At 46.2% G+C, this 21,435-nt stretch overlaps 7 protein-coding genes across 8 annotated transcripts in view; 6 read left to right on the top strand and 1 right to left on the bottom strand.

The window, feature by feature from the left end:
• LOC126560212 (protein gurken-like) overlaps window positions 1-21,435 on the top strand; it is a 473,091-nt gene that overhangs the window by 216,260 nt on the left and 235,396 nt on the right. The gene's annotated exons all lie outside the window — the stretch shown is intronic.
• LOC126561695 (cecropin-B) overlaps window positions 112-21,435 on the bottom strand; it is a 328,190-nt gene continuing 306,866 nt past the window's right edge. The window contains exons 2-3 of the mRNA XM_050217999.1: window positions 298-409; window positions 112-211 (exon numbers count right to left, since the gene is read on the bottom strand). Coding sequence (XP_050073956.1) covers window positions 134-211; window positions 298-402 — 183 coding nt within the window. The 5' untranslated portion in view covers window positions 403-409 and the 3' untranslated portion in view covers window positions 112-133. The remainder of the gene's footprint in view (window positions 212-297; window positions 410-21,435) is intronic.
• On the top strand, window positions 1,701-2,032 carry LOC126561712 (cecropin-A). The gene is made up of 2 exons (XM_050218022.1): window positions 1,701-1,847; window positions 1,948-2,032. Exons 1-2 carry the CDS (start codon window positions 1,749-1,751, stop codon window positions 2,023-2,025), a joined length of 177 nt encoding a protein of 58 aa, XP_050073979.1. The 5' UTR covers window positions 1,701-1,748; the 3' UTR covers window positions 2,026-2,032.
• Window positions 3,505-3,799, top strand: LOC126561702 (cecropin-C). Its single transcript, XM_050218011.1, has 2 exons — window positions 3,505-3,632; window positions 3,719-3,799. The coding sequence occupies exons 1-2, from the start codon at window positions 3,534-3,536 to the stop codon at window positions 3,797-3,799; spliced, it is 180 nt and encodes a 59-aa protein (XP_050073968.1). The 5' UTR covers window positions 3,505-3,533.
• On the top strand, window positions 5,143-5,926 carry LOC126559905 (uncharacterized). Its single transcript, XM_050216075.1, has one exon. The coding sequence runs from the start codon at window positions 5,143-5,145 to the stop codon at window positions 5,899-5,901; it is 759 nt and encodes a 252-aa protein (XP_050072032.1). The 3' UTR covers window positions 5,902-5,926.
• Window positions 7,768-8,152, top strand: LOC126563207 (uncharacterized). The gene has a single exon (XM_050219838.1). The coding sequence runs from the start codon at window positions 7,772-7,774 to the stop codon at window positions 8,150-8,152; it is 381 nt and encodes a 126-aa protein (XP_050075795.1). The 5' UTR covers window positions 7,768-7,771.
• Window positions 8,502-9,014, top strand: LOC126561026 (uncharacterized). The gene has a single exon (XM_050216978.1). The coding sequence runs from the start codon at window positions 8,502-8,504 to the stop codon at window positions 9,012-9,014; it is 513 nt and encodes a 170-aa protein (XP_050072935.1).

The raw sequence follows: 21,435 nt of genomic DNA, 5'->3' as shown, positions 1-21,435 counted from the left end.
CCAATCCCAGCGGTTGATCAGTGAAACATTTGATAATGGATGCCATTACAGGTGAGGTTCCTCTGTGTGTACTTGTCCTTGTCACGAGCGGTTATTCTTAATCGAGGGAGGATCCAGGTCCGGACCGCTCCATTTAACCAAGCGCTTTATATCCGGCAATGACAGGCAGCGCTTTCTTAGCCGCCCGGAACACATTACGTCCAAGTCTTTCCTACAAAACCAAACACATGCACAACACACAGTGAGTGAAGATAACGATTACTTACAGTAAGAACTATTCCCGAATCTTTCGCTTACCAACCGCTTGCCAAACTTCCAGCGGGGCGCACCATCTACGGGTTGCACACCAACGACTACAAGCACTGCGATCGCTACCAAAATGAATAACTTTGTGAAGTTCATCTTTGCCTTGTGATGTGGTTGCGTTCTTTTGAAGACACAGAAAAGGACTCAATTGCTCCACACGGTGCAAGGTCTCAAGCACAACTGATGCACCTTACAGCCTCAGGGAAAGCTATTTAAAGCGATTGGTTAAGGGCGAAAGTGCACACCGTGTAACATCCGCAGGGGATTCCCTGGACTAAATATGGCGGCCGTGATAGAAGAGCAGATCAGTCTTGTAGATGCTCAACAGATGTAACTGTTAATTTGCGCATACCGCCATCCCTGGATCGTCTGTATTTATCTTGTACTGTGGATTTTAGCAATACATGAGAGCGCAACACTTCTAACGTTGGGACGCTTATGGCGGGACTTCCCCTTTATTAGCACTTCTGGAGCTGAAGAATCGAGTCAGTGTCAAAGAACGGTAACAGAAGGAATTGGAATAATTATACCTTAGCTGGATGATGGTCAGATCGATCGATTATTTTGCCACATTGAAGAAGGGGATTCCGGATTCAAAGATATTACGCTGCAAACTTAAGGTATTCAAATATCTTAAGAATTGTATACCGGCGGCGGCCCGGTGGTATAGGCGACAGCGGCACCGGTCGGTCAAACGGCAGGACCGGGGTTCAAATCTCATCCGGACCGTCCCCCCGTAGTGAGGTCTGACTAACCAACTACGTGGTATCGGCAGTCTAGAAAGCCATTTCGATGGCCGGCATGACCTAAGAGATCGTTACGCCAAGAAGAAGAAGAAGAATGGTATAAAAATCTTCCATTCTTCTAGAACTCGCTTATCAGCTCCTATGTACATCGTACTTTGTTTATCCTTCACTGTCTCGATTGAAAGGAAAACAACAACTATGGATACACATCTAGCACTTTTGTTTTCCAACGACCCGTGTAAATGTAACGCTCATCGATAAGATAAACGCTAAAACAATTTCTCTGGACGTGTGCACGATATCATCACCATCGGTAAAAGAAAGGTGTTGGTATGTTTTTTTCTACATCAAACTCTTTCTTTCTGAGCTTCCTTCACGTCGTTGTTTACCTAGGACGATGCGAAGAATTCCCTTTTTTCTCCAGGGGGATCCCCGACCACAATCCGGAAACGGGGACTTTGCGCTAGGTGAAACACGTAAAACAGAAACAGAAATTAAATACGTGCGCTTTTACCAGCAAATCAGCAGGGAACGGGGGTTTCCCTGGTAGGGGTCTTTTTCTGTTCGAACGCCGATAGACGTTGGGGTATATAAAATTGAACTGATCGATGCAACGGTACCATCAGTCTGCAAGAAGCGTTCTACCAGCAACCATCCTATCAACCGATCAACCAACCCAACCAAACCACCACAACAATGAACTTCAACAAGATCTTCCTCTTTGTCGTTCTGGCGGTGCTGCTGCTTTGCAGCCAAACCGAAGCGGGACGCCTGAAGAAGCTGGGAAAGAAAATTGTAAGTATGAGTGTGTGTGTGTGTGAATGTGTGGGGGAGTGCTATACATGCGTTACATGCTTTACTTACTCCGGTGACATTTCTCAATTTCGATCCACAGGAAGGAGCTGGCAAGCGTGTGTTCAAGGCGGCTGAGAAGGCTCTCCCGGTAGCGGTAGGCGTCAAAGCTCTTGGATAACGAGAGGCTGTGAAGAGGATGACTATTTAGAACTTAAGACGAGGTCTCTGATAATCGATTTAAAATATTTTACCTATATACCATCCTGCGTACATGTCTGTAAAGATAAGGGAGATGATGCTTTAACAAATAAAATCCAAATCAAACAAAACCTCTAATCAAGCTGTTGCCGTATGTGAAATACTCCGCTCTCTCGATCGGCACTGCTTATCACGCTCAGCATCTGCTTACACATAGTATCATCCGGTTTAGATTTCGTCACAGTGTGACTCCCCTTTCTGGGGCGATCCGTGTGACCCCATTTTGTGTTTTTGTTTTCTCAGCCTTGACAGCCGTTTCTAGAGCAAAGCAATTGTCTCAATTTAGAACGAGAAACTAGAATAAATGCTGGCCTCCAAAAAAATCTATCAACTCACCTCAAAAACACTACTTGCCATCTGTCCGTTCGGACAAGCCGACTGTATCTGCTTGGATGTCTTGGATCTGCAAATGGTAAAGACGCTCCCAGCACGGTTAACGGTATTTCTTTTTCGAAACATTTCGACAGCCTTCGTTTGCTAACATCCAGCACATTCGGACGCAGGGAGCCCAACACACACGGACTCACTAACACTGATTAAAGCGTGCATGAATACTAGTCAGGCTACTTTCGATCAGGCCCCGGGAGTGAATGTTTATCATCTGCAGCTTTTGAGTCGAAATTTTGTACCTCGGCTATTAACCTCTCCAATGCTTACCTTTGTTGAAATTGGTTTGAAGCTGCATTCGCTCGTTACTGAGTGTTAGCACAACAAATAGTTCGCGTTTGACTTCTGTGACATACGTTAATTCGTAGATCGATTTATAGAAACAGCAGGCACGTGTCAGCTTACAGAGTTTTATTGCTATTGAGTGGACAATTTTGGTTTTTGTTGTAAAAGTCTTCCTAGCTTAACGACCTGACAGGTTATGCGGGACATTTAATGGCTTGATGGAACAGTTAAAATGTACCCTTTATTAGTAGGTAGTTAATTTTACTAAATAGAGGTTAATTGTAGAGCCTAGGTGATTAGCATTAATTGTTTGAAAAACATCAGTTACATACAAAACGTGTTACTTACCTAACCAATATCTGAAATGCATCAGGTGATCATCACCAACCATCTGGAAGACTATTGGTATTTGCAGTGAAAACAAAACCAAGACATCAGTTATCATTGAGAGGAAATGTTATCAAAACAACCAAACAAGGTACAGACACTTCACCTGCAGCTGTTGCCACCACATGAACGTATCAAAATTAAATAACGTCTAAAACATGCCGTGTTTGGAGTAGTTATAAATTTATTTTCAATTTCTTGTACTTGGACTCTGTCAATATGGACGCTCTCGTTGGTTAAAAATCCCCTTTTCCATACAGTTGGAAGCATGTCCCCAAACGAGACTATATAATCACAGTTCGATTGTGTAAGACACCATTATCTGTGTGCCCATCCTTACGAGTACCGCCACCAAATTCATCAAACACGATGAACTTCAAGCTGCTTTTTCTCGTTGCGCTGGTGCTGATGGCTGTCTGCCTTGGCCAAACCGAAGGGCGCCGGTTCAAGAAGTTCCTGAAGAAAGTGGTATGTCTGATTGTTTTTTTTTTTGTCGGTCAGCTTTCGGTCAGGTACATACATCCTTCTAACTAACATTGTTCACTCCTCTGCAGGGAGGTGCTGGTCGACGAGTTGCCAACGCGGCCCAGAAGGGGTTACCGTTGGCGTTGGGTGTAAGGGGTGCCCTTGGATAGGGGCGTTCGCCAGCAACAGTACGCCGGACAGTCTGTTACAGCTATCCAACACGATCACCGAACCCAGCCCGGGAAGACACACGTCAACGAACTGCGTTTACTACAATTCCGTTGCAATAAAGCGCGCCTGTCTCGGGTTCACTCTTCCTTAATCCGTAAGTGAGCAGAGCAACAAAAAAAAAACGGTCAGATTAACAAGTCTTTTCTTTCCTTTGGTGCGGTCAGCACCTATCGAGACAATCAGTTTAGATTGACTCTGGTTGCGGGTGAGCGAAGCTGGGTACAAAAGCATGGGTAGGGGTTTTACGGCACGGAAGCGAAAGTGTTTCTTTCGCCGTGTTCAACACTCTCTCTTTCGTTGCCAAACAGCCAACAAACATGAGGCAAGAATTGGAATGATTGACCCAACACAAAGATGGCGCGCTTAACTTGCCTGGACTCAGCCAGGTAGCCATGTGTAATGTTTCTATCAGAACTTTGCCATCCCGAGATGGTGCAAAAATTATACCACAAATGTGCTTGGCAGCCCGAAAACCGGTTACACCGCCTACTCTAACCAGGTACCGTTACAGTAGGCCTCAACCTGTTTTGCAAGAAATCGTGACTCCTTCCACTTCCGCAAACCGAACAGTCTTCCGGTCGCGTGTTTCGCGGGGTACGATGATCGTGATCGCTATACAGACGCTTCTCCATCAAACAATCGTCGAGATCAGACGTCAAACAATTGACGTGAACCTCCCACTTGCACCCCTCACCCGGTCACTAACACACATCGCGGCGATCTGTGCCCGGAGATATCGCCGCTGGTAACAGGTTCCGAGGCGAGTGTGTATGATTTGCATCCCAGCCTTATGTACTGCAGGTGTGGATTACTCACGGCTTCTATGGCAGTGTGTGAGTGGTTGCGATCATCACCAACCCCCTGCTCGACGACAGCCCGGCGGCGACGTAGCACCGGGTGGTAATGAGGCTGCTGAGGTTCGGGCTCGCCTGGCCTGGCACTTCCAGTTTCATCTTCATGATTTTGGCCTTTGGGATCCAGTTCGCCGCAGTTTGGAAGTCATTCGTGTTCCGGTGCTTCGAGCAGGTGGTTGACGAGCTTGCGGTGTGTGTCGCTTCTTCATCGCTTTTGTTGTTGTTGTTGTTTCGTTCCTGGCGTTGTTTTGATTACCCGGATTAGAAAGTTTCTTCGATATTGGTTCGCGGTTCGCTGCCCAACATTCAAACTTTGCTCGATTTAAAGTGTTTTTGGTGCTATTTTTGATGTGCTAAACGTAGCGCTCGTGACAAGTGCCAAACATTCTGACGTACCTCTGAAGTGCCTGTTTTTTTATTGGTTGATAATGGCTTCCAAGCTAGCGTGGTTGTGTGTTGGGGCGATACTGTGCAGTCTTGCGAACCTAGCCCACACCAACCCGATCGAAACGGTCACGGCACACAACCCGCTTTCGGTGCCGACGGTCGCAGACTCCACCACCCTGGACACGGTGCTGCCCACCAAAGGTGCCGATGTGGCGAGTTCTACCGAAACGAGCAAGATGTCCCGATTTCTCGACGACTTCACGTCCGCCTTCAAACAGGGCACGGCGAAGATGAAGGAGAGCATCGAAAATGCGGCCACCTCGGTGAAGGACGGTGTCCTGCAGGGGTACGATTACGTCCGCAGCAAGCTGACCGGTACCGGCACGGAGTCATCCACGCCGGTCACGTCGGTCGAGGAGGCAAACGCTACCGGTGCCAGCACGTCCACCGCCGCAGCACTTACCAGCTCGGCTACACCATCAACCGAACGCACTGCAATCAGCGGTCTGCCAGCCACCGACACCAAGAACGGGCCGTCCGTGCTCGGCGGTGTGGTCGGCGTGTCTAACGAACCGGCGCGCATCGTACCGAACGATGACGAGGACGACGAGCGGATCTTCTTCAACGATAAGGACTACACCGCGGTGAAACCGCTCGACGGCAGTGAGGACGAGCGGGACGTGACGGAGTCACCGGTCACGACGACGGTCACGGTGGACAACCGATTCATCATCGCCGGCCCGTTGGCGTGCAAGAGCGGCCAGGAGGTGGTAAACGGGAAGTGTCGAAATGTGTTCTGAGCAGCTTCATCAGCCCTTCCATCCGCTGTCACTTTTCAACTACCTTCCCACCTTCTTCACCATAACACCCTTAAAAAGAAACCCTCCCCCCCTAGCCCAGATGCGTCGCTGACGAAAGGCGATGTTTCGCAGTGCTCCGCCATTCTTCGCCGACGAGCGCCATTCGCCGTAAGGAAGTGTGATTTTTTAATTTAATTCTATTACCGTTAATGCTGGGTCGCTCGCGGTTTTGCCACACGACACGCTCGGCTGTTGGTGGTGAATCGGCTCACATACATATGCAGGGACACACAAACACCCCTACACACCGACCGTGTGGCGAGGTTACGAGAATCTCCTGCATCTCGCTTGTAGCCCGTTCAGAAGAACCAAGAGAAGAAAATAAATATGATTTGATTAGCAAACGTAACCAATTGGTGTGGATAATGTGCTGCCAGTTGCTAGATATGACTAATGGATGTAGTAATGGTACAGAGAGAGAGTGAGACAGAGGGCGAGTGAATCCGATCACAAATGACACATGCGGTAAGCCATCGCTGTGCGAAATATTTACGAGATCATCTAGAAGTCACCGCGAGTGTTGTGAATGTACACAACACAAAACATCCCATTTCCGCGTGTTTTTTTTTTTTATTGGTGGATGCGGATGCCAATATTGTGCCAAGTTCCAGACAAAACAAGCACGTACCAGTTTGCTGGTAGGGCAAGCTGAGGATGGAGGTTGGACTATTAGGCGGCGACATTTAGTCGTGAAAGATTATTAACAATGTGCTGGTGGATTGTCGGGACTGATGATCACAAATTGAGTCGTTCGAACTGGTTTTAAGTGTGATTGAATGATGTCACGTTGCCACTGTACAAATGCGGCCACAATTCGCTAGGTACGTGTAGGATGCTCCGTCCGTTCCTCTGCGACTCTGTCATTATCGCACCCCTCTCTGTGTCCTGGAATCGCCACCTAATTAGACGACAGTAAAATTCAGAATTAACGATTTCACATGCCCACCCCTATCTCACTAGCGTGTTTTCGAACGTGCATGTCGAACCCTTAGTTGTACACGATGTTCAGCATTTGGAGTCCCCTGTACAAATCCTCAAAGCTTTTGTCGCACGCGCGCGCGAGCGCGCTCTCGCTTGGTAATGACCCTGATGGTTGGGTCGACGCCATTATCCAGTACGGCGGACGGGATCATCCAACAACCTTCCCTAACCCGTACTGCAACCCTACTCGCCCTCCATTAGCACACAGCATCCTCGCGCTGCAGTGCTGCCATTCATCCAATCAATGCTGATTTAATAAAATAAAACTAAAGCCGCCAGTCTGCCGCCGCCGTTTCTCGCCTGGAGGCGACGCAGTAAAAGACGTTCGCAATCACCCTCCCCCCACCACTATGCATCCAACCCCGTCGCAAGTGCAAGATGCGTGTTCGTCAAAAGGGTCTCGGACGCCAAGCGCAAAGCGTTCGTCACAAGCGCACAGCATTCATCGCGGGTCCGCCGCCACACTTGGCTAGTTGGTGTTCTGTTCTCGCTCTCTTCTCTACTTCGTCCGCGAGGTAATTAGCAGCGTTCGAGGGGGTTTGGCCTCGAACAGAAACTAAGGTTCGTTTTAACACCGATGCGTTTGTATCGTGCGTGTTTTTTTTTTATTGTTTTTCGTAGGAATTCTGCCTTTGTTTTGTGCGTGTGATTGTGTGGTTGTGCCTGGCGCTGGAGAAATCGTCCACCGAGACACAAGCGTCCGTTTCAAGGTTTTGTGAGTTATTTGCCGTTTGCGGCACAGCTAGCACGGCAGAACGCTTGTGGTTGGCGATCAGTGCGGTTCGGTGTGTGTAGAGTAGCTCTGTCAGCGTGCGCATCATCAGCAGCGATGGTTTCGAAGCTGATCCTCTCGTTCGGTGTGCTGCTGGTGGTGGCTGCCGTAGCCACCGCCAAATCGGTGCCGGAGCAACGTTCGCACCTTGATCTGGCCGAGGTGGACTCGAGCGAGGAGCAACCGTGTACGATCGACCGTGTGAAGGGCTTCTTCGGCGATCTGTCCACCAAGGTGAAGGAGGGCGTGCAGGAAGGTGTGGTGAAGGTGAAGGACGGCGTCAAGAAGGGCACGACCAAGGCGAAGGAGTATGCGACAAACGTGCGTGACTATCTGCGCGATAAGTTTAGCAGCGATTCGAAGGAAGGTGATGCTGCTGCTGCTGCTCCAACAACAACAACAACAACCCCGGCACCGAAACCAATCACTGGAATCTGATCTGACGCATTAACACCCCACAGGAAACGGAATGGCATTTGGCAGGCTGGAAAATCATACCATCAATTTGGTGCTCAATAAAAAGCTGCTTGGTTCAGTATGAAAGGAACGCGTTTGGTTTTGCTAATTCCCCTATTCTGCGCCTGAAGGTAGACATTCGAAAACACTACAGCGTCCACCGCAGCAAACGGGGCGGGTGCTTACGTCAACCGTTCAGCGTTGATAACTCGCCACCAAAACCGTACCAAAGGTCAAGCGTTTACGAGTTGTTTTTGGGCGCTTATTTGATGCTTCGGGAGGCAGCCTTAGGTGCTTCACTTCCGCTCTCTAGTTCACAATCAGCATCGGTATGGGAAGGTTTCGCACACAGCTTGCCCTTCTGCTAGCGTTCGCGGTGTGTGCCAGTGGTTCGCTCGCGTCGGAACAGGGCAAGCCCAGCTACAGGAAGTATCTGCGCACGCGCAAACCATCGCACCCGACCGAGCTGCACGTGGAGGAGGTGCTGGAGGTGTTCCGTACCGATGGGGCTCCCCCACCGTACGGTGTCGATAATGCGCTGGTGAATCACTTTCTTGCTGTGCAGCTGTGGGAGCAAACGCGCACAGCTGCTAGCGTTACGTCCAGTACGGCACCGACGGTGGTGCAAGTGACAACGGTAGCGAACGTCGCCTCGGTACCGGAACACAGCACCTTCGCAACGCCGGTGTACGAGAACCGCAATCCAATCTACAGCTACCTCTTTCGTCCATCAATCACTGCAACCAAATATGCCGGCTATCCGGCCGAAAGTACCATCATCATCAAGGAGGCTGATCCGAGGCTGATAACGCATACTGATGCGGATGAGGCACCAGTACACTGATGCAGGCCTGTTGTTAGGTGAAAGGTAAGCCGTGTGGGGGGAGGGTGAGCAGCAACGAGTGAGTGCGCTATAGTGAGTGTACTGGGAGGGTTCGGTTCACGATCGTCGCGTTAGTAGAATGCGTCAAATGCTCGAAGTGCGCTGGTCTTATCTTATCGGACGCTAGCGTGTATGCAAACAACGGCAAGAATGTGGATCACTTCCGATGCTTGGCGAGACGTTGCGAAAATGTTTCGAACATCGCGTCAGTCACCATCCACAACCGCACTCGGTTGAGTGTTTCACAGACTGTGCTGCGCTGTGTCAGTTTTTTTTTTGGGGGTTGGGAAGAGAATTTCGCAGAACGCGTCATGTTGCGCCATACCGTAGTACTGCTACTTCCCGTCGTGCTGGCCCTGCTGATAAGCGTCGTACCGTATCGACCGTCGGCAGCAGACGAGCCGGTGCAATTGCCCCACCGTGCGACGCGGCGGGTTATCTTCTACAAACCGGAACGTGACAATAACGAGACGCAAACTGTCAACAAGTCGAACATTTTCGACCCGCCGAAGGTTTGCCAGCCCGGTTATCAGCTTGATCGGCACTCCCGATGCCGTCGAGTGATGGGTTAGGTCGTCTACACACCTTTACACACACCACCGGGACCGGTGGTTGTGTGCGTGCGTGTATGTGCGTGTCTGTTCCAACAGTCACACATCTGCCGCTAGTCGTTTACTGCAGTCACCGCCAACAATCCCACAGCGAACGTGTGCTCTCCACGCTGTCTCGGCAAGCCAAAAGTCCGGTGTGTCAAGTTTCAAGCGCAACATCCTAATACACGCGGGTCCCTCCATCGCTCCTGCATCCCGCACGATGAGATCGTCGGTAGTGCTGCTACTGACAGCGCTTCTGCTGCTTGCCCCGTCAACCACCGGCGTACGTGTCATATTTTGGCGCCCATTAACAGAGCACGCCGCCGGTAACAGTGCTGACCTCAACCTGAAAGCCAACATACTTCGGTCGCCTAATCTCTCTGGCAGTAGCTGCGGTAACGGCCAGGTGACAGACAGTCGCGGTATCTGCCGTAATACTGTATCGTTTTAAGAAACTAGCTGCGGTAGTTACTTCTCGGAAGACAAAAAAAAAAAAGACGCGACGCGCACGGATTATCGTCGAAATGGGGATGAGTTTTACTTTTAATACACGCAACTGTAACCAAACGCATTAAAAATGTCGAAGGATTAAAGTCTGATAGGTAAAGCTGGTAAATGACTTTCCGGTTCTTGATAAGCTATCCATGCATGCACGCTAGCGCACGGGAAAAATGGTAAAAAGACATTGTATCTAGGATATTGCATCTGGTTGGACGGGGGTTTTTTTTAGCGCGAACGGTCTGAGAATTTGACGGAGTCGTGTTCAATCGCATACCGGTGCACGATGAGGACTGATCGTTTGTTAGCAGCCAGTGTAGTCCTGCTCGCCCTAGCATTGCTCGGTAGTGAGCTACAGCAGGTGGCGGCAGTGCGGGTGATTTACTTTCGGGACGATGACGACAATCGTCTGGCGAAAGTGCTAAGCTCGCCAAACAGCTTCAAGTGTCCGAAAAATCACAACGTGGATCTGTGGGGCTACTGTAGACGGGTGGTCTCGTTTTAGTTGAATTTGCCTAGTGGAACGCGTGTGCTCGTGTGTCTGTGTGTTAGCTTATCCTTCAGAAGCGATACGATTGACCGGTGGTTTTAACGTTTGCTTTATGGTTGTTCTCGTTGCAGCAATCCTCTCCGATGATGTTCCGCCATTGCTACCAGCAAGATCCGACGATAGCTGGTTGCGCGCGATGTTATCAGGCTCTATCCTCTTGAGGCATCCTCAAGGTAGAAGTGACAGCTCTACTTCTATCAACCTCATCTACCTAGATATAAGCGTAATGAATATTCTGCAACGAAAAAGTTGTTACCCCTTAAGCACATCTAAGTTCTGTTTATCTGAATAAAAGCGACACAAAAAAAAAACCTATCCTTCTACAGCATGATGTGCCCATGTGCCCTCTACTCTATCAGTTCTTTCGTTTGGTAGCGTGTGCCCTTCACCAGATAAAGGTGCTTCCCAACACCGATCCATCGCACTGACCACTTATCATTCTTTATTGACAACGGTAATGCTTTCTTACACACCGGGTGAAGTGGTTGCTGCACCTTCAGCACCCAGCACTGGCAACCAGCACACGTGCAGTCTACATACGCGGTGTGACAAATGTTCGTCTAAAACTTTCGAACCAACACCGGAATGCTTCGCGAATGCTATCGGCTGTGAGTGTAAGGCCGAGGCTTGTGGTGTAAGATAAATTATACCCATTTCATTATATTTCCAGCACGTTCATGGTACTACGGTGATAAACCGTGGGATCCCTCACCAGTTTGCAACTGGATGTAGGCAAGCTATGCTCTCGGGCAAACACTCCTATCGGCGGGCGCATACCGGTGTTTGATTTTGACCAGGCACGTAGCATAAATCAAAATGTTATTAGAATGGTTTATGCCATCGCAAACATCGAGGGGTAGAGATAGAGAGAGAGAGAGAGAGAGCGAGAGGGTAACACATCGATCGCCCTTGGCACATATTAACAATTCCGGTGCTAACGGTCAGTGCAGTAAGTCGAAGAACACTCTAGTGACAGTAGGGAGGAAAAATTGATAATACGGAATGGATGTTATTTTTAAAACGGCTGTTAATAAGTTATTGCGGTGCTGAGTTGTTCGCTAAATGTAGTTAGGACTCTAATATTAACCTGATATAGTATGGGCGGTCCTGCGTCTGAGACGGTCTAAATACGGCAGTACCACATACCTGAAAGGAGAACTATTCAACTATGTGGTATCAATAAATCTAGTTAGTCATGATGTACCCGGCAGAACCTAGCAGGTCGTTAAGCCCCAAGAACAGCTAATATATTTACCTGATGTAATAGAGTAATTCGTAAAGTATGCCATTTGCATGTCAAAATAATCTTATTAGTTGACTTGCTTCGCATACGAGCATCACTACACAGCTCAACTATTCTCAGTAACCATAAGTCCACTAACTAGCTTGTATCCAACACAACGTTTACATCTGTCACTTGGACAACCAAACGAAATGTCTCGACTAAAATCCCACGCATCGTACCTAATGAAGCAAAACTAGTTGAGTTGGTGTGAGGTAAGTGCCCGTGTGTATGTGTGTGTGTGTATGAATCTGTGCTTATCTTTTCCTCGTCCAACGCACTTGCTTCGGAAGCGTATGTTTCGGGGTAACGCTTAACACCTGTCAGCTCGTAACCTCAGTAGTCGGTAAAAATAGACAAGCTAGGGCTTTCATCCAACAGTCGTGCGCGTTCGTAAATGTCAATTAACAGCAAATCTGTGTGTGTGTGTGTGTGTGTGTGTGTGTGTGTGTGTGTGTGTGTGTGTGTGTGTGTGAATTTCACGCGCTCTAGGATATAGGACTGGTTTGTGTATGAGTGTTTAGTACACGCCGGTAAGTCTGGTGGCAGTAGCTCAACCATAATACAACAACAAAAAACAACAAACAACTGTCACCAGAGCGTAAGGACTGCATTTCTTCACTCTATACCGATTGAAATGAATTTATGCGAGGTATTAGGCACACAGCGACACACCGAAACACACACACACATTCTGTATATCCGGTTGTAACCAGGGACCGGGATTCTCCACCCGGCAGTAACAGTGGAGTGACATTCAGGTTGGTTTTAGATCTTGCCGGGTCGTAGTTTGCCGAGTGTGCCGAGAGCTAGTGATGGTGATAAATAAATAAATTTGTAAAAACTAACCAATCCTTGCCCCGCCCACACACACACACACACATACACATCAAGAACCGGAACTGAAGCCGAATATACACCACGGATGTACGGTGGAAGTAAAGGAAATGTGTAAAAATGGGATCGTCGTCGTTCGTCGTCACCGGCATCGTTGGTCGCCGGCAGGAACGTACCGTGCCCGAGCCGGTTCGACCGGAACCGGTGCAGATCAGAGAAAATGGCAGCTGAAAGCCACGAGGTTGAGCATTTAATAGCAATAAATTAAATTAAGGTGACAGCTTTCAGACGCTCCGAATGAATGTTTGTTTGGAGCTTTTTTGGCGGGGTGGGGGGGGGGGGGGAGGAGTAGCAGAGAGCGAGATCCTCTTGTGTGGGTGTGTGATGCAACTACCGCCCTAGCTTTATGGGGTGCTTTCCGGGACACTTTCGGCAAGCGTGTGACACTGCTATGTCTGTGTTGATCTCCTGGCGCTAAAGAAACCGCTTCTTACGACAACCGATGAGCCGTTTTGGGAAGGGGAATGAAATGAAAATGGATGCTCTTTCGGTGAAGCATCCCAGGAACCCGGGGTATCGCGTACTGGAGGTTAAATTATGATTTGATGATTTGCTGACACCCACAAAACTTTTCGCTTTTCCATTTTGTTCTGACCAAAGAAATAAAAAAAAAACAAGTTGCGATTAGCTTCGAACGTTCGGGACCGGTATCGTTGCGTGACTTGACTTTCTGAGCGAGTGAAGATAACCCGGGCAAGGTTCCAGCGCAAGACAACGTCGGTACAAGCTGTCGATTGCGAGTGCGATCCACTGTGAAGTTTGACGTACAGGAGGGTGCAGGTACAGGTTCTGACTGTACCATTCAACTCTTTAATGAGCACCTGTCAATCGATGCTTTGTGGAGATCCACAAAAAAAATCCAACGCAATCGTATCCCGAGTCAGAGTCCACGAGATCTGTTGACCCTTGGTTTGTTTGGTGGCGGGGAGTACGCTCAATTCATCAAGTCCGAGGCATGATGAAATGTTACTGAGCAGATGAACATAAAAATAACATTCAGGTATATACTCGGTCGGTACCGAGCGCCCAAGATCCAGAACACTGCCCGAGAACATGAGGGGGTGGCGAGGCGATATCCTTTTATATTGCCGCTCCGTCTGTTTTGCTTTCCTGCTCACACCCACACACAGGCGCGGTTCGGTACACTCGTTCCGCAAACGTGTCACGTAGTAATTTTATTTATTATGAAACACTGTATACATTTAAAAAGGTACATTTTGAAGGGAAGATGTAAGAACGAGCGCAAGTACACACAAACACACGCACACACAAGAAGGTGCGCAGAGAGGATAAACTTTCCTTTTGAAGGTGAATCCATTTACAGATTTTTGGTTTTCCCGGTGAGTGTTTTTATCCCTCCCACAGTACCGCCACATTTCCCACTTGCTGTTAGTTTTCCAATTTTACCTGACTCCTAAACCGTCGTGTTTGTTTTTATTCTTGTACTTTAGCTTCATTCCAATCTTTTCACCATTTTTTGATTTTGTTTCGTTTAGTTGTCTGCCCATCAAGCGCTCGGAACGAAAAAGAAAAAAAACACTCAAGTACAAACATCGAGTTTGTTTGGTTGTTTTGGTTAAAAACGAAGAAAAGCGGACGGGCAAAAGTAAGGATAATCATGATTTATTTAACCACTCACCGCTGCCGAATGTTTTCTGCCGTGCCCTGGCGAACCCTGCCTGCCTTAAACTGCCCTGAATGCTGATTGACCGAATGCACCTAAAACTGAAAACAATACTCGTTCGCTTCGGACCGTAGCAGATCGAAACGGTAAATTATCACCCGAGAAGCTCGTAGGCTAGCAAATGGCGGGAGTGCCGTGTATTGGAACGCTGCTACCGAAATCTAACCCTCGCACTGTTGTGCTTTTTGGCTTTGTTTACTACAACCACCAACTGTCAAAATATGCATTGTGGAGTAATTTACGGTCGCTTCGGGGGTTTGCTCAATGCTTTCGGTACAGAGCAGGACGTGAATGTATATTTATACGGCGATTCCTTCTTCTCATTTTCTGCATGTCCTTCTTGTCACTTGTGTCACTTCCCTTTTTCCATACTCCGACCACTAAGTAAGTAGAACAGAATTTAAACGAGAATGAAGCAAGCACACACACACACACACACACACACACACACACACACACACACACACACACACACACACACACACACACACACACACAAACAACAAAAATACAAAATCTCATGGATTTCGAATGTCGCGAAATGTTTGGGGACGAAAAGGTGACTCCAACGGACACGACCCAGATTTTCTTTTTTTTGTGTTGTGTTTTTTGTATTTTTTTTATTTGATTTTACATACTGTTTGTTGTTCTTTAACTTGATGTGGCAAAGCACTCACTTGTACGGTCACACTGGAAGAAAGCTCTCTTCAGGGGAGGGTTTTTCTCCCACGTTTTGTGTTCTCCATTTCTATACCGCTCCTCACTCCACCTGTCTCGTTACGCTTTCCCTGCCAGCCGTATTGTATTTTGTTTTTATTTTTCCCGTTTGGGTTTTGTTTTTTCTTCTTTGGTTGGCTGAATGGCGCGAAAAACTAGACCAGATAGCAATGACACAATCCGATTGCTATAATGATTTCTTTCTTCCATTTTACTTTTTCAAACTACCTGCTGCCGGTCACATTTTTCTCTATATTATCGCTTCGCTGTCAAATAAGTGTACAACAACTTGTTTTACATTTTGTGTTCTGCTCTGCACTTCTGTTACGCTTCGTATAAATACTGAATACTGGGATTTGAGTGTTTTTTTAATTGTTCATTTTTGTAAGGTTTTTTTTTCTTATTTCTCCTATTGACACGTTAAGTTATAGTTTTTTTGTTTTGTTCTCCTTTTTTGTTTGCAGTAATGGTAACACGTCATCCAATTTGAGCTAACTCCATTACGCGTATTATGCTTTATAAGGTTTAATTCCATGTATCATCCTTTTTGTTGCGTTTCATCTTGCTCCGCCTCAACAGAAGAGCTCATCTATGCGGATGTGTGTTGTTCGCAGTGGAGAGTTCGGTTCGAGTAACCGAAGAGTACTATTCAGTTTTGGTCATTTCTTTTCGTTATGGTTTCCTGTTTTATGCGTTATACTCGTTTCTGTACTAAGCAGTTCTGGAATAATTATTATTATCTGTTTTAGCTTAGCGTGCTTTTGTTTCGTTTCGCCTTTTAAATAGCGTTTCAAACAAAACAACAACAAAAATAATCAAAAGCATATAATACGTCAAAAGTGAAAACATGCATTACGATAGTCTTTTTATCGCGAAACGATTGTGTTTTCAGTTGCTTAGTTATGAGATGAGTATGTTGATCGATGAAACGCTTCAGATTGGGCAACACTGGCAACATGCTAAACGCTTTAAGTATTTTAATAGTGCGCCTGAAAGTAGATGTATGGAATTTATCATTCAGTACAGGGTTTCCCATTCGAATCTGTGACATGAGCGGTACATTTCAATGGTTTCGATTGTATTTCCATTTCTGTCGAGTATTTTCATTCGAGAAGTACTGCTGCAAAATTGATTTGTTTACATTTTATTGAGTATGAAATTTTTGTCGAAAATCATGCGCCTACCACAAGAAAATAGAAATGGAAACGGAAATGGGAAAACAAAGACCGACGAAAATTCTCAGTTCTTGTTTGAGAGTTGGTACCTTTCAAAGGAATAATAAAAATGAAAGGCATTTCAATCGATAATTTTTAAATCATATTAATTTAAAAATAAGTAACTTTCAACCCCAATATCATACTCGCAGGCATAATTTCAATAGTGCCTTTAGCTGATCTAATCTCTTCAGAACGTGACAAAAAAAAAAAATACATCACAAGCATTTTATACAATTAACATTTTATTAAAAAAGCGCCCAACTATTTGCAATTTCCAAAAACAAATGCAGCATTTTCACCAACGCGAAACATTACATCATTCTAACACGCTTCCTTGCTTTCTTTCTTTCCCAAACTCAAACACTACGGTTAAGTTAATGAAATTGTTTGTTTACATGTTTTGCCGCATTTGTTTAAGTAACGATCCTTACGCTTTCTTCACTAGTTGCATGATATTAGCTAGATCCACAGCTTTCCAGTACTGGATGCGAGTAATTGTTGATATCCTAAACACAGCAAGGCGTTATAATTCTTCCCATCCTAACCTCACATAAGTCATACATTTTTTTCCCGACATTTGCACTCACGCACACAAACACACATACACCCCAAGCACGCAAGTAGTTGGGGTAAAAATTGGGTGAAAATTGACAGTAACTATTGACGCTTTCAAACCGTTGTCCGGGATATGTTTCACACCCATTAACCCGAAAAGAGATTATGTCCCTCCCCATCGGCTCAGCTTCCGTTTGCGTTTGCCACCAACGCCTCCAAAATGGCCATTCTAGTACGTAAAACTAGCTCACTCATTTCGATTGCCTTTTTTGACAGCAAACCCCTCCCCCCCCAGGAACCGTTTTTGAATGCTGCCATTGGATTAATCAGAATTAGCCATATACCTGTGGCTTTATTAAACTGGAGTCCATTTTTTTTTACGCTCGAGCTGCTGTACCAACCTGTATCAGTTAAATATCTGCCCACTCTTTACTATTTTTCTAGCCTTGTTTGCTGCTTTTTTTGTCTTCTATACTTTTAGCGCCGATATGTCTGGTGCATATGTTTATGTTTATATCACACGCTTACGGTGCGCATATAAGCATAACCACTATATCCTACTGTCAATTCGTTTTTCACATATACAGCAAAAGAAAAAAAAAAAAGGAAAACAATAGAGGCATGGTCAGTGTGTGTACCAGTTGCTAAGCGTAAGTGTGTAGCCAATAAGTTTGCATTTCGGACCGCATCAACACCGGCGTATAGTAGTAGTAATAGTTGTGGTAGTAGTAGCAGTTGTAGTAGTAATAGTCGTATTAGCAGGTAATGGAATATGTTTCGCGTTCGCACACCGTCAGCTTGGATCGACACGGATTTCGAGTTTATCATTCGCAATTGCTACCTTTGTTTTTTTGTTTCAGTTTTATTGTACTTCTAGTCTAGTTCCCTTACATATTGGTCGCCGCACGCATTTTGCACGCAGAGATATGACGATTCTATATGTATATATATACACACACACATCAATGCACTCTTACACATGCACACGTACACACAATCAGACATGCACACACACGCCCACACAGACAAACGCAACATTCAAATTGAGTTGAATTGTTGCTCGATTAGATCGAATATTTCTCTAAAGCAGGACAATATAGTGTAGCGTAGCCATTTATTATTATATATATTACACATCACTCAATTACAGGATTCTTTTTCATAAGATTCACGTTCATCCTTGGCTCCACTACCTAACCGTATTGATGTATGACTGTACTGCGTGGATGCGTGTGCAGTGGCGGATTAAGCCTTAGCGGAGGTTCTAAGCGGAGTGGAAATTGGGAATTCTTTCTTTCACGTTGAACGTAAGAATTCGAATTCTGCTACTCATGTGAAGCCATGTAATTGGATTTTTAACTAACTCTCCCTACCACCTACCACTAGTTAATTGAACGTTTGATCTAAATAAATGAAAAAGTTGAAAAGTCGGGGTAATCGGGGTGGGGTGTGCCCACAAAAAGATGCATGATCTAAAGACACAAGCTGCACGCCACGATCGGACCAAAAAGGAGAAAGTTATTGCCGAAGAACCCTGTTTTTGGCGGGATAGTCTGGTTTCCTCTCTTTCTTTATCGATAGTAATAAAAGTAAAGATAATGGGCCGGCGAGGCCCTTGACGGCCGCCAACTCCGTCCATAGGTTAATCCGCCACTGTGCGTGTGTGTGTGTGCAGTCAGTGTGAGATTACATGCATTATAAAGCCAGCCATTAAATGATTGGCGTTTGATTTTTGTTTGTTTGTTATTTATTGATTTTAATATCGCCTATCTCTTTTCAACTAAAACACAACAACAATTAACGACAAGTTCTCGCTCACCAATTGCATACCGTTAGGCACAAACTGATCACTCTTTTGTAAACGAATTAAACCTAAAGGTAACGCCTAAAGGTATGCAAAAATAAAACAACAAAATTGTTACCAAATGGTTTCTAGTGTTGTTCGATGAACGAATAACGCTGTCAATGAGATATGTGGTCTTAATTTTACTTTTTTATATAGGAGTACACCACATGTGCGGTGCAGAATACTGAGTTGTTCCGTTGCAGATTGTGTAACAGCTGGTTGGAACTGGTTGATTGATGCCATTGATGATGACTTCCTTTTATCGCTCAGTTCTTTTTCCGCCGCTCGGTACGAACTTCTGGCTCGATTGAATAATAGAAACCCATGTCAAGAAGAAAACGAAACAAAAGAACCACCCCTCCCCCTCCCATCCCCTGCCCCCCCTTCCTCTCTCGTGCTGAGTGACGAAACGAGCAGGAAAATCCAAGAAACGCGAGCGGTTTGAAGAGGCATTGTAAAAAGGCAAGGCACCTGAGCTGAGCTGAAACAATTCGTGAATGAACCGAACCTTCGGCCTGATTGAAATTCATTAACTCTGTTTACACAGCTTACTTTCACAGGCGTGCTAGGCGTCCGTGCTAGTGCAGTGCTGCATGGCCTGCTATGCGAAGGTGGTGGCAGCTCAACTCTGATGCGGAACGACCGAAAGCAAACGTGTCATGGGGTCATGATTAATGGGGTAGTCGTAGCGGCGGGACGGTTGGATCGGTCGGTTTCCGGATTTTTCCCTTCCAACAGTTTCATGTGTGTCTGTGTGTGTGTGTGTGTGTGTGTGTGTGTGTGTGTGTGTGTGTGTGTGTGTTTAAAAGTGGAAGCCATTTGCAAAATAGAACATCACCAACAAAAAATCCCCCTGGAGTCGGAGTTATTTTGAGTGGGTCAATTATCACTCTTCAGATGTACCTGCCATAAGTTCATTTACGGGTAAAGGTTAGATATTTCATGGGCAGAAAAAGTAAGCCAGGAATCAACACTCTGGCAACACCAGTAAAACTGTATCTCTTTCCACAGGGTGGGCAAAAACTCTCGTACGCATCATCCTACACGTCATGTCTGTCTGGCTCACGATGATGATGTGCTGCCATAACTCCAGGCGTCAGGCGGTTGGTACAATTAATCAAAAAAAGGAGAACTCTCACCAGCGAGATTCCCGGCGGCAGTTTAGCAACTCTTTTTTTCGACTCGACCATCATAATCATATTCCCTCACACCCGATGGGTAGTTCATTCTACCTCGATTCGCACCAACAGAGTCGTCGCCCTCGAATATCGAATATGGAAACTTTAGGAACAAAAGAAGAAAAAAAGCACCTAAATAACCGAAAAGAAAGTAAATAGAAACGCTTCTTGCAAAACAATCAGGAGCAAGCCTTCTCACATTCTAGCCAGCTTTAAAAAAACACCCAAAGATGGATGAACTTTGGGATGTAACAAGTTTCGTCCTCCGCTAATGCTCCAGCCTCCTTCATCTGATTCAACTTGCATACCACCAGGCGCTTCTCAGAATCTTCCGGATGCCAAAAAAAAGAGTATTACTTTAAACATGCATCTCGCGTGGCACACCTTCCTGTACTTACCCGTACTAACGAAGGTGTGTTGCTGGTTGCCAGACTTTCGCTAACGATGGTGTGCGACTAAAATACAAACAACGTTTCGGGAAGGGTAGAAGAAGCAAGAAAAAAATATATAACCCTGCCACTGCCACCACGCTACTGTCCCCGTGTTGCTGCCGGTCCACACAAGTTTTCGGAGACTGCAGGCAACTGCAGGCAGCACCATTACAGCAGACACCTCCTGAAAGCGGTTCGTCTATTTGTTGCTAGTTTTTTCCGCTTACACAATTTATTAAACCGTCTTGTATCTTCTCTCTCTCTCTCTCTCTCTCTCTCTCTCGCGTCTCGTCTTGTTTGTTGTGATACTCGCGTTTTCTACAACCGTGGGCAATATTCCCGGTGACCCTTTACATACCGTACCGTCGCCATTATTTCTCTTCCGATTTTAATTTATTTTTAATGTTTATAGTCAACTCTTGGCAGCTTTAAATTTAGTAGCTAGTACCACTGGCACACCTTGCATGTCGCCTGTTGCCTCATAGCACCGGTGCACCTGCAGGGTGTGGGGGTGTTTGCGCAGAAAGGCAGTAGTAGCAGGACCAGAAGTAGAATGGTATAAAACGTGGAAGTGGAAAGAATAATAATAAAAAAGAGCTCTCTCACTCAAACACACATAGACCGCTGCACTGGGTTGGCTATCAGTTGCTTTTCTTCTGCACTCTGCGTTTCACCCAAACCCTGGCCAGCTGGGGAAGGTTGTATTAATATTATTTACAAATTATTCGAAACTTTTAATAGAGTTTCAGTTCTCCGGGGTGTCCACTTTTCACCGGGGTAACTAGTAACAGCATACTAGTTGTTTGGTGTGAAGAAGTAGGAGAGAAAGGGAGGGAGAGAGAGAGAGAGGGTAATGTAGTTTGTGTTCACTTTGGTTTCGTTTCACTGTTCGAACCTGTAGTCCACTTCCTGCCCGAGCGTTTGTCACGTGGAT

Source organism: Anopheles maculipalpis, chromosome X, assembly GCF_943734695.1.
Source record: "Anopheles maculipalpis chromosome X, idAnoMacuDA_375_x, whole genome shotgun sequence".
Classification (NCBI taxonomy): Eukaryota; Metazoa; Arthropoda; class Insecta; order Diptera; family Culicidae; genus Anopheles; species Anopheles maculipalpis.
This window is presented reverse-complemented; position numbering and strand designations above follow the sequence as displayed.